General features: G+C 47.0%; 1 protein-coding gene across 4 annotated transcripts in view; it reads right to left on the bottom strand.

Annotated features, from left to right (window-relative positions):
• Nucleotides 1–593: 593 nt before the first annotated feature.
• The window catches only part of FANCM (FA complementation group M), a 106,904-nt gene continuing 90,659 nt past the window's right edge, over nt 594–16,838 (bottom strand). For 2 of the 4 annotated variants that reach the window (XM_075926120.1, XM_075926122.1), the window contains 10 exons: nt 13,059–15,042; nt 11,221–11,303; nt 11,056–11,124; nt 10,520–10,651; nt 7,596–7,749; nt 6,281–6,387; nt 3,852–4,415; nt 2,731–3,070; nt 1,428–1,719; nt 594–854 (listed from right to left, as the gene is read on the bottom strand). In XM_075926120.1, the coding sequence (XP_075782235.1) occupies nt 722–854; nt 1,428–1,719; nt 2,731–3,070; nt 3,852–4,415; nt 6,281–6,387; nt 7,596–7,749; nt 10,520–10,651; nt 11,056–11,124; nt 11,221–11,303; nt 13,059–15,042 (3,858 nt within the window). In that variant the 3' untranslated portion in view covers nt 594–721. Of the gene's footprint in view, nt 855–1,427; nt 1,720–2,730; nt 3,071–3,851; nt 4,416–6,280; nt 6,388–7,595; nt 7,750–10,519; nt 10,652–11,055; nt 11,125–11,220; nt 11,304–13,058; nt 15,043–16,838 lie in introns of those variants that run through there. The other 2 variants (XM_075926121.1, XM_075926123.1) reach the window with 2 other exon arrangements.

Here is a 16,838-nt window from a genome sequence, read left to right as displayed (position 1 = left end):
GTTTGAGCATTAGCCTGCAAAACCCGGGCTTGTGAGTTCAATCCCTGAGGGGGCGATTTGGGGCAAATCTGTCAGGGATGGTACTTAGTCCTGTTGTAAGGGCAGGGGACTGGACTCGGTGACCTCTCAAATCCCTTCCCATTCTAGGAGAGAGGTTGTCTCCATTCATTTTAGATATAGATCTCGTGAGCACAACCAGGCAGAATTCAGATGGCTCTGGGAAGCCTTTTGGCATGTTTACACGATGATGAGCATGCCCGCGTGCCAGACAGCTGTCGGGAAGTATTAACGAGATGCCCCCTGCCCATAATTGGCATCCTTTTCTGGAGCTAGATGGCAAAGTGCCAGCTCGTGACTGTAGTGGGGGGTGACAGGCATGTCATGGGATACCTCTGCAGAACACAGGAGGTAAAGCAGCCCAGTTCTGTGGCTCAGAGGTGTATGGACCAGGCCCTAGAGGACAAAGCCACGTAAGTTATGATGCAAGACAGAGCTGCTCCTCCAAAACCTGTTAGACAGGCGGCCAGGCTGCACCTCTCCAAGTAGTAACAGTGCCCAGCGCGACGCCCCCGCCCGCTTAGAGAGAAATGTACTTTTGTGCCAGGATTTATTTACATAGTTTACAGTGTCATGTGCGACTGTAGTAAAGTGCATTGTTTAAAAAGAAATTGCCTCAGGTTCTTGGGTCCAGACATCTGTCTCGTGGAGGCGGTGGCTGCAGCTACGTGCTACTCCTCTGGGCCGGATGTTTTTCAGGCAACACTTGCAAGTCAAAGCCAGAATGGAGATAGCGGTAGATCTCCTCAGCCTTCTGCAGACTCACTCGGGCACAGGTGGCGATGGCCCTCGGAGAGCTGTAAAAGGCAGGAACCAACAGAGGGCACTTCAGATGCTGCTCTTTGGGATCCAGCGCACACGAGGGGAAATGCCAAATGGGACAAACAACGGGGGCCTGTTGACTCTGCTACAGGTATCTGATGCAAGCCAGGCACCAGAGATGCCAGGGAACCTTCCCTAGCATTCTCTCACAAGGAATTGTGAGAACTCCCCCATAGCAGACACACAGGGAGGGGAGAGCCAAAGCAGGGCTGAGGAAGGGGGGTTGGGTCACAACCAGAGCGAGGCCGATTAGGAGGAAGGGAAGATTAGCAGGGAGCCTGGAGAGATGCTGCAGGAGACACCTGGAGGTCACGACACCGAGGTGACGATCATGCCCAAGTGCAGTGACGAGATGGCTCCATTCAGCCGCTCTAGCTGATCCCTGCACTGGCAAGAGATCCTGTGGGAGAGGGCCAAGGAGGCGGCATGGAAAACAGGGATGTGAAAGGATCAGCAGGTACGGTGGCCTAAAGGAAACTTCTGCCCAATTCATTTTCCCCTTTGACATGAATCCTGAGGCATTTACAGCGCAGTCCACCCGCCCTTACCTGTTAGCCATCTTCTTCACAGACTCAAAGCCATGGCACATGTGCAGGGCAGCTAAGTGGCTGATGTTGGGAATACTCAGATAGAACCGGAGAGCTGCTTCTTTGGCCCCTCTCACTTCTGTTGGCACTTGAATAGCAACGTTCTTCCTCTGCTCCACCATAGCCAGATCTTTCAACAAGCTGGCCGATTCCTCTTGGCAAGAGCTGAAAAGGATGCGGATTCCAGCCCGGATGAAGGCGGCCAGCAGGCCATCATAGTACTTAGTCCTTTGGAGCAATCTCGAAGTCTCTCCTGCATAGTCAGAAGAGAAGAGTTCAGAATCAGCGTCAGAGGCAAGTCGGCAGCTGTACCAAATACAAGAGCTGAAAGGGAAAACCAGAGGAGGAGCCGTTAGCATGAGGCACTGGGAGGAGCCGGGGCTGGCTGTGGAGAAGGAAGAGCCAAAGATGAGGGATTCTACAGGACCAGGTGCTGGACCAGGAAGTGGTTAGAGAAGAAGAGCCCATGATGAGCAGCACAGCTGGAGTAATGAGAAGGAAGGGGGGGGGGGGGGGGAACGGGCTGAGGGGGAGGGGCAGGACGTGCACCAGCAGCAGGCTAGAGAAGCACCTTCGCGTGTCAGGCCATCCATCCCCTCCGAGTCGATGTGCAGAGCTTGCACCTTCAGGCCCAATCCCAGTCCTCTGCCTGGCAGGGGAGACAGGCCGAAGCATCCGCCTCGTATCAAATGAGGCAAATCAATTCCTCCAGCTGCTGTGGAAGGCCTCCTATGCCCTCGCCGACGCCAAAGCAAGGCCACTGTCTCCCTGATGGGTGAGACACTAAACGTCTATCGGCAGCACCCGGCCATGCTGATGGATGAGATGCCTTCTCTATACTAAGCGCTTTCCTTTAGAAAGGTCCTGGAGGCCTGTTGTGTCTGACACGCGGTTACAATGTGCCGGTGTGAAGGGTCGCTGGCGTTTATGGCACCCCAACAAATCTTTTCAGCTAAACAAATACAAGGTGGTAAATTCCCATCATCCCCTGGGCAAACCTGGCTTTTGGCTGCTTCAGGGACTAGCGTTACCAGGAATAAACAGAGGGATCACTACGGGTAACGCTGCTAAACTCTACATCCATTTACAAACCCTTTCAGTACCCAGCAGCATCGCTCAGGCTGTAGCAATGGGTTTCTGGCTGTATTTCCATAGGACCTTGCATAGAATCTAAAACTAACGGTCTTTACCCTTCCCGATTCCAGCAACATACAAAGCCAGCACAGGCATTACAATTGTGCCTGCCACAGCAGCCATAGCTAACCTGCTTTAACCCTGTCCTTCTCCACAATCACGCAGATCCTCTCGAACATGCTCTGCAGCTGCTGAATCCGTTGTATAACTTTGGTCCTGTTCAGACTGTTCAGCAGTTCTGACTGGGTTCTCCTCTCCACTGCCATGCGGGTGCTCACAATGTAGTCACAGCCGCCGAGCGAGCATACCTGCACCTTCACGCCATGCTCCGCTTTTAGGCAGGAAATTATTTCTGAGCCGGAGGAGATCTCACGACTGTCAACTAGAATGCACAAGGAGGCGTTTCTCTCCGGGCCAGAGCACCGTGGATTTGAAGCGTCTGCACAAAGGTTGTTTGAAGAGCCTTCTACCTGCAAGCGTGAGGTGCACATGACACCGTTTGTAACAGCGACAGCGCACAGAGAGGGGATTTAAATCTAAGGCCTTAGCAGGCCAGGATGAGTGTGAAACAAAGCACGATGCTGCTCTCACAAATCATTCCGCTGCAATTGTAATGAGAAATCCACACTGATCTCATTCCTAACTTCTCTGTACTGCAGAGTTCAGGCCTCTTTCCAACCTGCCTGTCTAGGGCAAGGCTCCCAGATCTGTACTCGGGTACCAGAGACGGGGGCTGAACTTGCAAGTAACTAGCACTCGTCAGTGCTAGTGAAACCATGGGAGCTGCAGACGGCTCAGCACCTTTGGAAACCAGGCCACCTTTACTTGGACACTTACATATGGATTTAGGAGCCAAACGTTAGCCCACCAAGAGTGTGATTTTGGACCTTCTACTGAAATTATAAATTCAGGAATGAGACCAGAGCCCTGATGATCTGACCCCAAATTATCTGAAGCCCCTCCCCCGCCCCTTACCAGAAATGTGGTCATGCCCCTCAACAACCGTTAATGAAAATTTGGTCCGTCCCCCCCATCTTGACATTGCTAATCCAAAGTGAACTGTGCACAGGAAAGGGCCCCTCGGAGAGGGGGAAGGGGACGTGGACTTCCCCAGACGACAATGCACCGTCCTGTCAACTGTCTCTAATGGCTCCTGATTCCCAGCCATTGGCTACTGAGAGCCGATCGGGCCCAGGCTGCACATTCCGGGGAAGCGCACTGCTGGTCGTATGCCTTTGGATTAATACCTACCTGGAGTCTGGCCTGAAAATCCTCATCCCCTGGCAGTGCAGCAACAGCCAGCGATGGCCGCCTGCCAGTGCCCCTCCCTTCTGGCTGGAAGTCCAGCACGTCGGACACTGAAGCCTTCAGGTTAAGGAGTGTCTGCCCCTTGCCCTGCAGGGGCTGAGGAACAGGGCTGTTTCCACCAGGAGCTTTGGGCTCCCCAGGAGAGTCGGAAAGCACGGACGTGGGTGAGTGAGCACGGCTGTGGTCTGTCCTGGGAGAGGCGTTTTTTATCAGCCTCTGGTTACTGACATTTGTTTCTTCCCCACTTGAATCGTCGAGAACAACAATTCGGGATCTTTTCTTGGTTAAAGGAGCCGCACAATTTTGTTGCATCTTGGCCTGATGGAGAGCTACTCTGCGGCGAGTGCAGTACTGTTTTCTCCCGCTGGCGGAGCGCTCATCCTGTACCAGGTCAAAACGGACAGACACTTCCTCTTCTTCACTAGAGCCACTTTGCCTGGGACTTCCCTCTTCCGCCTCTTCCACACAGAAGCTGTCTGCCAGGTAAGCCTCGTCTTGCTCAGGGATCTAGAAGGAAGAACACGATCACTTTGGCCTGGCCATCACGTCAGTGGGGTGCCGATTTATCCCCGTGGGTCCCAACTGCTGAATGCAAACCCGGTCCCTGAGTTCTGAGCTACCTCTTGGGCCCCACCCTACCGTGCCCAGACGTGTGGGGTTCCCGGAGAGTACGTGGGAAACGTGCAAGTGCAGTGCAAACCCATCATTTGTCACTAGAAATATTTAGAGAGAATTGGACTGTACCGAACGCAGAAAGTAGTGAGAGTTACTGGCTACTAGTTCTACGACGGCCTTGTAAGCAGGCAGCCTTTGTTTCAGGGTTCAGTGTGTCCCAGAGCTAAACATTTCAGATAATAAAAAAAAAAGTACTTTCATTCATTCTAAAACCGCCAGCTTGTACCCCAAAGACAAAATTCTACATTTTGATATGAAACAATGCTGGCGAGACACAGCTCTCACTCTACCACGTGTAAATGCAAATTCCACACAATATATGCAAAACTGCTGCCACTGGGCCGAACCAAACATTTAACAATCACGAGACAGGCACTTTGCTAGATGTATTCTCAGAAATGTTATCTACTCTGCACAACCCATCTCAGGGCACAAAGATGTGGGAAATGAAATTCCAGAACACAGGGAAGCTGGGTACAGAGGCCTCGCCGTTTGCAGATTCAGAAAGAAGCAGCCGCGGCACAGATAGAGCAGTGTGTCGTCGTGTCTGTTGTACATGCCCTGTGGAATTTATCTGCAAGCAAGTATAGGAGACAAGCTCAACGGCCGTGCCAGCTTGAGCTCTCAGCTGGAAATAGCAAAGAAGTTAAGATTTCCCCCATAAAACCAGCGTTGTTGTCCAATATAGATGCTCAGCTACCAGTGACGAGGGCACGGCAAGATCCGACAGAGAATACAGAGGCCCCACAGGAAGCAATGCAGTTGTCCATTTTGCATTGTTCAATACATGAGAGAGGACTGAATATTGAGACCCAAGCCATTTACCTGTAAATTCAGCAGTGGCCTCTCTGGGAGTAGTAAAGGGAGTAGTATAAACTGATGGATGAGCGCTCTTCCATCAGCGTACGCATCCTGGTCTCTCTTATAAGGAGCTAGCAGACTTACCCGGCGCTGCCTAGGTCTGGCCGGGGGAGGAAGGGGGGTAGGAGAAGGGAAGGGAGTGGGAGGTGGAGGGCCTGGCCTGGTGATTGGGAGCAGGGAGGCTGCATAGGCCTCCCCCGGCAGCACTCCCCAGGCTGAGAGGCCTCACAGGCTGGCCTGCAGTGGCCATGCTGGGCATCCCAGTGGTGCAGATGGGGACGGGGCGGTCTGCCAGTGGGACCTGTGGAGGGTGGCTGGGGCTGGGCTGGCCAGCCCATGGTGCTCTGGAGGGAGGGGACCAGAGGGGTGTGGGAGTGGGAGGGGGAGGGGGGAGTTAGGCAGGGAGGCTACATACCAGTGGCAGGCAAAATGGCAGCGCCCTATCCCCACTCCATCGGTGGTGTGGCTGCTCCTAGTGGTCACTCGGTAGGACCGCTCTCCCCTGTGCTTGCTGCCCCCAGGTGAGAATATGAGGATTATGTCTCTCTCCCTCTCCCCCCTTCCCTTTCCATGTTATGGAAAACTAACAAATTCCAGGCACAGCCTGTTTTCCTGGCACAACCAAACCCTGACCCGCGTTTGAGTTAGGATGAGGGAAGCTGCTCACCAAACCTGGCGGTCCTAGCGCTTACCCCTTACGAGGAATTCCTGAACAAACGGACTCAGAGACAGACTCACAGAACTTGTTATATTTAATCTTAAAGGAAGATTAAATATAAACAGCACCTTGAATACATTATATTTCACAAGGAAAGCAGAGTCACTTCACTTCATACCTGAGAGAAAACTGCCATGCTATTGAATCCTTTGTGCACCATTTTATACCTGTTGCCGACTGCGGGGCTACGGACAGATTTTAGGTAAACTCCTTCCATCTCAGAATCTGAATAAAAATTATGAAAACAGACAGACAGACAGACACACATACACACACATTTTATTAAGGGGTTAATTACACAATTGTTTTCCACCAACAAAATAAACATTTCCATAAAAGGACTTTAAAAAACAAGTGGTCCTGTAGCACTTTAGGGTTCGTCCACACAGCAGGGCTAAAGTCGAATTAAGCTACACAACTTCAGCTACATCAACTGCGTAGCTGAAGTCAAAACAGCTTAATTTGGCTTTGGCACAGTCTACACAGCAGGAGGTTGAAAGAAGAACACTCTTCCTTCGACTTCCCTTACTCCTCGTGAAATGAGGGTTACAGGAGTTGGCGTAAGAAGTCCTCCAGCTCAAAATAATGCCCTGTTGTGTAGACGCGCTCTTTGTTATTTTGGAACAACATCAGGCACCACTTGCCTCTTGCTCCACTCATCTGAAGAAGTGGGCTGTGCCCATGAAATGATACTATGTGTATTTTTTGGTTAGTCTCGAAGATAAAACGAGGGGTCTTGTAGCAAGGGTTAAGTTACTGACTAACACGGCTTCCCCTCTGAGGCATTTCCATAAAGGAATCGCCCAAGGTAAAATTCCATACCAAAGCAGGCTCTTCACATTTTTTTGCCTTGATAAAGACTCAAGATTCTCCCACAAAATCCCCCACAGCTGGCGATCTGCCTCGCTCCCACAGTCATGAGAGACCCAGCAACTAGATGAAAGGTGATACAGGGAGCCCACTAGGGCTACCCCCCCAGGCAGCAAACTGGAGCTATTCTTCCAGCTCCCGTGGCAGGACAGCTCCCTGTGCCGAGGTCAGATGCGTATGAGTCCAGCCCTTCCAGAGCACTGGTGCCTAGCAAGTAAATGGGGGCGGGGGGAGGAAGAAGAGCACATGGAACACTGCCTCAGCTAAAATCCCTCAACCCCACACCCCTTTCCCTGCTGCTAGAAAATCTCCCCCTCTGCCTCTCCAACATGGCGTCTTTCTGACCCTCCCCTTTCCCAGGCCTCCCATACACCAGCCGGACAACATGCCTCTCCCCCTCTCTACACATGCTGCTTTCACTGCACGGAGATATTTGGCCTTTTATGCAATAGGTTTCTGGATCAAATGTGACTAATGGTTACCTGTGAGATCAGATCTCCAAGAGAAAAAACAAATACAAATCCCAATGTTTTCATAGAAGGGACACGACTTCCCTCATTTACCATTTAAAACCTCTGTGAACTGGGTCTCATCGTTGAGGAATTGATTGAGTGAGGAATGTAGCTCGTTCTCTGAATCACTCTCATCCGATGAAATATCCCCCGCCTCTTGTAGGGAAAGTTCAGCTTCTTCATCTAAAAACTGCCTGGCTGCACTCTATGAAAATACAAGCAAGTGAGTAATTTACAGCAGTGTGCATCAGAGGGATGGATACTGTAGATAAAATCAGTTCATGCATTTAGGAGATCCAGAGCTCTCTGAGGACAGCAGACTTCATGTGTCAGACGCTGAAATCCAAGGGAGAGTAAGACGTGAAAGAGTACAGTCAAAGCGCTGAGACTGAGGTTAGAAAGGAGCAGCCAAAGACTCGCATGCTGAAAGCAGACAGCATGTGGTCCCGTGCCGAGTTAGGATAATCAGGAGGTGATGGCAAAGTTCTGCAAACATCACATCTAAATTACCCAGGCACTGGCCTGTTTTAAAGCACAGAACTGCATTTTCAGTGTTTTATTTTAACATTTTGCTACTGAGTTTACTCACAAAATACTGTTGGTCTGCAGCAAACCCACTAGCACCACCAAGTTCAGATATGGATTCTAGAGCACCTGTTATTTTGCCCCATTCCATGCTTGCCTTAGATAGGCCAAATTATTCATCGTTTCAGCTCTGGGCAAAGTGACCTAACGTGAGGATCTTGGCACCAAGGCTCAGTATTCTACACATCACCTGACGGAAAGGGGATCTGTGACACACCGTCCCTCTCTGCACCCCTCTTCACACAGAGCACTACTGGCTTGCTTGGACAGTCGAGTCTGTGTTCTGGCCCGACCATAGATAGGCCTCCATAGCCAATGCAAACAGAGAGCGCGATGGTGACAGTGAGTCTTTTGGAAAGCCTGTCCGTGTTTCTCTACAAGACAGCTCCTGGTGAGATTGCTTCTCCCCACGGGGTGCAGCCTGCGGGGTGCAGGGCATCTGCTATTTATGTGCCAATGCCACCAGCCAGGATAGGGCCTGCGCATTGTCACACAGACCCTGTGACCATAAAGACGACAGGAAGAACCCTGGAATGGCTGGGACTGACAGCTTCCCCAGTGACTCCTCACTTGTGCAAACTCCCTATGCAAGCCCAGGAGGAGTTGCAGGAAGCGTCCAGGCAACAGGACGGACGGCCCAGCCAGCTGTAGCAATGGGCTCCCGGCTCTGACCCTTATCTCTGACTCTGACCCTCAAAGCTGTTCTTGGTCTCTGACTGCCCCGGTGTGGAGCAGAAGGCCTAACCGCCCAAGCCCTAGTCATGACGCATGGGCTGGAATTTCATCAGCCCACAGATTACATACAGCAGGACCCTTTATGCTGCAGAGACTCTGCACCTTCAGCCTCAGACCTGCAGAAATGCGTAGATGATGGTACCAGCTGGATGCATCAGCCCCCGTATTTCTGCTCTTCCCTCTGCACAGCCTCTCTGTCCCCACAAAGAGTGTGCTGGTGGCAAACAGCTCTCCAGGGCGAGGATGACCTCATGGCCTTTGAGTGCCACGCACCAAGGAGACTCAGTCTACGTAGCCAACAGCGTTAAGAGCCTCACTATCACTTCAATCCTGCCCGTCCCAAGTGCTGGACTGCGTGTGACATTTTAACCCTCCGTGCAGGCGGGGCGTCAGTATGTACCCTGGGATGACCCAGAAGCAGCAAAGCGTGCCCTGGTGCTCAGGCGGCTCGATTAGGGTATTTCCCTCCTAGCAAGGCTCATACCAATGCATCTCCTTCACTTGCAGATTGTCCTTAATGCAACAAGCATTGTTCCTCCAGCTTGTTGTGGTTACATGATACCTATTCAGGGTCCTTCACGTTAGCTGCCTAGGTAGGAGCGGATTAACTTTAAACTGCCAGTGTTTTCTAATCCCTTCAATGGGCTAGGCCCTGGTTACGCACAAGTCCCTGGCAAGTCTCACCCTGAGGAGACAATGTACCTTTTTCGGGTCTCGTGATGTGCAATTTTCACTTTTAATTTATTTCAGACTGTCGCTGTGTTTTCAGTGCATCGAGGTCCTCCTCCACAGCGTTGAGGGTATGTCTGCACTGCCACCCTCGTTCCACGAGGAGTAACGGTAGAGAGGAGAAGGTAGAGAGCCTAATTCGAACTACCTACTCTGTGCTGCGTGTAGCTGCGGGCACGGAGTCCACACTAACGGGGATTTAAAAATGGCAGTGCCCGGCAAGGTGCAAATGAAGCCTGGGATATTTAAATCCCGGGCTTCATTTGCAACTTCGAATGCCTACATTAGCCACCATAGTTCAAACCAGGGTGGCAGTGTAGACATACCCTCAAGGAGGTGGGTTTATTCACCCCCTGTCATGACAAATGATGCGGACATAAGCTTCAGTGTAGACACAACCACAGTCGACCAGTGATACCCCCGGGCCATAACATGCCACAGAGATGTATAGGGCAGAGTTCAAGATTCCGTGGCATGCAATTCAAAGTCACATGGTCTCGGTGTGAGAATGCTCCTTAATGCCATTTTTATTTTTAAATTATTTCCCCCAGTTAGACTATTTAAGAGAGACAAGTTAGAAAACATGGACATTTACATTCCCCATGTAAGCTCTTGGTTTACTTTTACTGTCTTCAGCTTGAGTGCACTGCCTAGTTTCTCAAACCGGACCCCGATTGTGTTATCTGTATTCAGAACAAAGGGGAATATATACATGTAAACAAGGAAGGGGGGGGAGGGATTAAACTGCTTAAGAAAAGTCACAAAAGAATTTCTGTTCATTAAGTTTTAAAATCTTACACACACAGTAGATTTGTCTATATAATTCTGAAAACCTAATAATTAACTAGTGTATCATTGAAACGCAAGCTATCCCAGGCCTTTAAAATCTATACAACCACATTCACAGCAACATGCAAAGCTCTTACCTTGAATATAAAGTCATTACTCTTTTGCCTTTTGACACCTTTTAGTTGTTTCCTGTTATGGCTCATGTCACAATGTGCATTCTTGTTGGATTTCTTGTGAAAATCTATGCCCTCATCACTAGAGGATTCTGACTAGAGTATGTTACAAACAAGGAAAAGAATAGGTCATGCAACCATTCATAATTACTCAGCTGTTATTTTTTAATGGCCGCTATTATCTAAGTCTGTAGTTCTCAAACAAATTTGATTGTGCCACCCCCTTTCTGTGTGTCTGTTGTAGTTTATCCTCCCCGCCCCCGCCCCACAAGTACATCTATGGCTGCCCAGTTCTCAAGTCTGTATGGTCACAAGCAGCAGTATTCTGCATGCTTTCTGTTAGTGAGACAGTATCCTTTACAGTACACTAAAACAGAACTTTTTTAAAAGCTGGAGAGGTTTTATAGCGATTGGGAAAGTGTTTGCCATTTTAAAAAAAAGATGACAAATGTTTTGTTTTTTAGACATTTTCTTTACGTCTTCTTCAAACATTTACTTACTGTGTTAACTGGATGCCTACGCTTCTTGACAGCATGAACTGGTGATTCAAAATCACTGTTATTCTGAACCTTGGTAAACAGAAATAAATTAAAATGTCATTACAGATTCTAGAAAAGAGTTTTGCTTTGACATTTAACGTAACTTTCTTCTTCTGAATGACTCACATCAGGAGATTTCAAAACGTTTCCTTTTTTCTTATGTCTCCTTTGGAAAACAATCTCTTCTTCACTTTCGCTGCTACTTCCTACTGAGGAGTGACAAACAGATAACAACTGTAAGAAAACATTCACCACAGCACAATATAGCTCTGACTGAACAATCAAAATCTATTTAGCTTTGAATGAGGACTGAAAACATAATTATTTATTGACAGACGTAGTAAGTATTGTTCCAGTTAGCCCCGGTAACCCAAACAAGTATTTTCCTACTGATACACACTGTCAATCTCCTTTTCTTTGTACTGTAATAGTTTCCCCTGCAGCGTAGAAGATGGAGTGGAGGGAATAATGTAAGTGCAAAAAATGGAAGTGAAGGGAATTACCCTATATTACTAGGGGCCAAGTTACGTTTTTATTTATTGATTAGTTGCCACATTCTTGTTTTCTTACCACACACTCTAAAAAGAAGTAGAACAGACTAAAAATTATTCTTACCAAACCTGCAGTAGGCTGTATATTAATTTTCTAGTGAACTATAAGGAATTACACCATTTGATGTATTCTGAAAGATGCCATATTCCCTATATTTATAGAACATAAGAATGGCCATATTGGGTCAGACCAAAGTCCATGTAGCCTAATATCCTGTCTGCCGACAGTAGCCAATGCCAGATGCCCCACAGGAAGTGAACAGAACAGGGAACCCTCACATGATCCCCCTACTATCATCCATTTCCAGACAAACAGAGGTTAAGGACACCATTCCTATCCATCTTGGCTAATAACCATTGATGGACCTAACCTCCATTAATTTATCTAGCTCTTTTTTGTTAAAGTCCTGGCCTTCAGTACATCCTCTGGCAAGGAGTTCCACAGATTGACTATGCACCACTGCATGAAAAAAAACATCCATTTGTTTGTTTTAAACCTTGTGCCTATTAATTTCATTTGGTTGACCCCTAGTTCTTATTTTGTGGGAATAAGTAAATAACTTTTCCTTGCTCACTTTTTCCACACCCGTCATGATTTTATGGAATCATAGAATCATAGGACTGGAAGGGACCTCGAGAGGTCATCGAGTCCAGCCCCCCACCCTCAAGGCAGGACCAAGCTCCGTCTACACCATCCCTGACAGATGTCTATCTAACCTATTCTCTATCATATCCTCTATCATATCCTCTCAGTGTCCTCTTTTTGAAGATGAAAAGTCCCAGTCTTTTTAATCACTCTCCATATGGGAGCCATTCCAAATCCCTCATGATTTTTGCTGCCCTTCTCTGAACCTTTTCCGATACCAATATATCTTTTTTGAGACAAGGGGACCACATCTGTACTCAGTATTCAAGATGTGGGCGTACCATGGTTATATATAGAGACAGTAAGATATTCTGTCTTATTCTATATCCCTTTTAAAATTATTCCTAACATTGTTTGCTTTTCTGACTGCCGCTTCTCACAGACTGCATAACTCAGGCTGAGTCTGAATGATGCCAAGAAAAAGCACCCTCGGCTGTAATCCAAAGGAGCCCTTCGTGAACAAAGAATAATTCTGCTATGTATGAAAGCTCAAGGGTGATGAGGCAATAACTTATTGAGTTAATTAGCTGCTGCTTTGCTAATCTGAATTATCCATACTGTGACCCTATTATTAAAGCAAGAGTTTTGGGCACCCCACCCTCCCACATAAGCCACAAAGATTGGGCCCTCCAGAAATCTAGAGGCTGTGATTTCCCCCATCCACCTGAGGTCACACCCTAAAGGTCAAGGATTCATAACTTACTGAATTCTACAGAAGGATGTTTTTTAGTGGAAGAATGAGCAACTCTTTAACTGTGACACATTACCTTCAACAGGAAACGTCTGGGAAACATGCAGCTGTCTATGGTCCAGGTTTTCAGTCTTTCCTGAGGGGAGGTCTTCTGTATCAAAGGCTGAATTTAGCAAAACTTTTTTTGGAGGCAGCACCTGGGGAATTTCCTGCATGACTCTAGAAAAAGCATTCATAGAAATTCTTTTGAGGACTTTTACATTCATAACCTTTCTACCTTTCGGTGTGGAAAATGTAGACGCCAACGAGTCATATGACCCATGTTCTTTTTCTTCTGCTTGCTTCAAAGGAGAAATGAGTGGGATACAGTTTTCAGTAAGTTTTGCGTGAGTGGAGTTCTGATTTGGTGAGGACAATGGTGTAGAACAGTTTGTTCTTGTAGTGCTTTCATCTTTCAGTTTTGGTGGAGATGTATGTCTCAAGTTACTGTTGGATAACTCAGTTTCAACTCTAGAAGGTTTAACATCTGCACAAATGCCCAAGAGACCATCGGAATTATGAATAACACTAGTATGCATATCTGTTTGTTCTAAGATTTCTTCCTCAGACTCTTGGATAGAAAACCCCAGATCAAAGTTAACAGGGAACAATTCCTGAGAACAGTCATAAAGATCTTCATTATCCAGAAATGGTTTGTTGACAATGCCCAAATCTTCAGATACTTTCAAAGTTTTGGTTCCACAGTTTATTAATGATTCTCTGGGGTTTGCATCAAAGCACTCATCTGAAATATGCCATTCAGAAATCTGTCCATCACTTGGTGCAATATCTTTATCACACAAAACTGATGCCACTAAAAATTGTTCGCAATTGTACTTAGAAAGGCTTGCATTGTTAGCATCAAAAAAATGTTCATCTTCAAATAAATTTACGCTCTCATCTTGGTCAGTGGCCATATTTTTCTGGAACTTTTCAGAATCCTTTTTATACCCATCAACTGAATTTCTGTCTGAAGGACTATTTGTCAGAACATGATCTACCATTGTTGGGTTTTCCTTTTGAATTTCTGTGCGCTCACCACTGTCACAACTGAAGATGCCACCCCAGCTTAGACCATTGTTTATCTTGCCAACAAAAGCCTCAGAAAGGAAGCTCGGTTCAGAAGGACAACTACTTAGAGAGGAACACAATTTACTGGGGACATTTAATTCCGAACATTTCTGAGGGGGAAGTGATGGGTTCAGAAACTCAGTGAAAGTGTCACAGGTTTTGCCCTGCAATCCCTCTAGGAATGTGTTGGAAATAACTTTTTGAAAAGAAACAGTCTGTTCGATTTTATCTTCTCTGGTTCTCTCCAATCCTTCATAATTATCGAGTTTATTCAAAGGTGGAGGAGACTGTGACAAAAGCCTTTTTACATTTGTTAATATTTTTATAAATGAAGGGTCCTCAGTTGGAGGCTTGAGTGCAAATGAATCCAACTCTGATTCTGGTAGGTAGAACAAGCTAGATGAAACTGGAGATTTCTCATCTGTGAGGCTGCTGTACCCAGAATCTACACAGTTTCTCTCTAGTGAGCTACAGGCTTTATTTACAGATTTATATTCCTTTACTACTTCACTTACACAACTAGTAGCATTTCCACTGAGATCAATTGGGGCACTACATTTATTTGAGCCAAATGTCATATTTTCTGCATGATCATCTGGTAGACTTTTTTGTCCAGTACATTCAGAAGTGGGATCTTCTGCAGTTGAAAAAGAATCTGAAATGTTAACTTCCGTACACAGCACAGGAACTTCCAAATTTAATGCTGATGTTCTTTTAGTGCTCTTGAAGTTAGTTGCTTTAAACAGTGAGATACACTCTGTATCAAGCTCGCTTAAGGAATATGAACCAAGTTTTGCTTTTGATACTTGTGCCACGTTTTTTCTGGATGAAAAACCCTTCTGAGCCTTGGAGTTGCTGGTGGAAAGACATTTAGTCCTTTGAGCATCTGAGGTTTTAATATCGTTCATATTTAAATAAGGTTGAATTTCCAGTTCATAGCTACAGTCTCCCTGGCGAGAAAAACAAATGGAACATTTAAAATCAGTTAAAAACAAATAGATTTCGGTTTTCACAGACATTTTCATAAAACCATTAAAAATAAATACCAAGATCCTATGCCCAAAAATGGGATAGAAAAAACTCCTTTGGATTCTAAGGCCACGTTTTTTCAGTGACGTTTGCCTGAAGTTCAGCTCTTACATATATATTTAGGAATCCAGGATTGAAAATTATGACCTACATCTTTTTTAAAACAAAGACCACCAAAAATAAAAGTTAGTGTTTTAACAAGGTTAACAGACTGTGCTATTCTGAGCTTCTTCTGCTGACTTGATGGTAACAGTTAACTAAAAACACATTTCTGAGAACATATTTAACATCTTTTTTCCTCCGTGACATTGTCGCATTTGAACTTTTCCTTAAAATATCCATTGCTGCTACAGTCAGTTCAGCTCCCTTCACCATCTGTGCTTGTACCTCACCCAAAAGACCTGGATTTCAGACAAGGGAACTAGAATGCAAAGAAGAGTGCCCAACGATTAAACCCCCATGACCAAGTGCTGGAGGAGGTCCCTGAGTTGCTGGAATTATTACTGTGTCAGAAAGTAAAACAATTCTTAGAGCTTAGAGCTCCATCTTGTCCTGGGAGCTTGAGATCCAGAGGTGAAAATGTTGTAGTGGTGGCATCTTTAAGGAGTATCTAGCAACTTTCCATCCTTCCGTAACTGTCCAGGGGATCTATTCTCCTTTTAGTTCCATGCAAGCCAAGCATCCAGTGTATAGTTTGTCCAGTGGAAATAATGAGAATGCCTTGATATGTTGTCATTCTTGAAATAAGTCCCTCTTAGGAATATGCCTTCCTCCCAAACTGTGTAAGGTGCCCACCAGCAGAGAGTTAAAGAGCCTTTTCGCCAAAGTGTGATTTCTTGTAAATCACTGACAAAATGAGATATGCTGGAATAGTTTCAAATCCCCCCTGAAGACTTTACTAAAAGACTAACACGTTTTCCAGAAGTGACAAAGTGATTTTGGGTGCCTCAAGTTTTTCGGAAGCCGACTTGAGACACTTTAAATTAGAGACTCCTTTTTGCAGAGAGCAGACGCTCACCATTTCCAGAATGCTGGCTCTCTGTGTGCTGCCCATGCCCACATGCACCACCCCCGAAGCTCCCATAGGCTGGTTTCCAGCCAATGGGAACAGAGGGTGGTGCTGGGAGTAGGGGCAACGCGGACACCTGCTGCCTCGTACTCCCAAGGGGTGGGCAGAGATGCGTTTGCCAGTAGCAGGCAGCCAGGCCATTTCTGGGAGCAGCATGGCTGGGACCATAGCAGGCAGGCAGCCTGCCTAAGAACCCATTGCGCCAAGGGACATTTCCCTCCAGTTGCAGGATGGAAGAATGTTTGGGGGGCCAGATGGTCTGTCCCTGCCTTAAAACAATCTCTGGAGGGAAGCTGTTTACAAAGACCCCCCCCCTCCGGCACACGGGATCTATTGTTTGGATTGGAGGAGGCTATGTCAACCCTTGACAATGTAGAAACACAATCAGAACTGACCTGTGGCTCTAGCTCCTTACCAGATTTGGAACACAAATGACCGACAGGGGTTGTCTCTCTGAAGATGACTGTGGAGGAAACTGAGCAGCATTCACAGCCTTTCAGACTAGAACAGATACTTTGAGCATCAATGTTACACTACCTCACATCTTCAAGAAGAGACTTACCGATATGCAGCCTGGAGCAGCTGGGCTCCTGGGCAAGGTGGGGTGTGGCTGGAGACCACACTCCCCCAGCCAGCCATTTATGGCCA

This window comes from Pelodiscus sinensis, chromosome 4 (genome assembly GCF_049634645.1).
Source record: "Pelodiscus sinensis isolate JC-2024 chromosome 4, ASM4963464v1, whole genome shotgun sequence".
NCBI lineage: Eukaryota > Metazoa > Chordata > Testudines > Trionychidae > Pelodiscus > Pelodiscus sinensis.
Note: the sequence above shows the minus strand (reverse complement) of the source record. Positions and strands in the feature narration are given on the sequence as shown.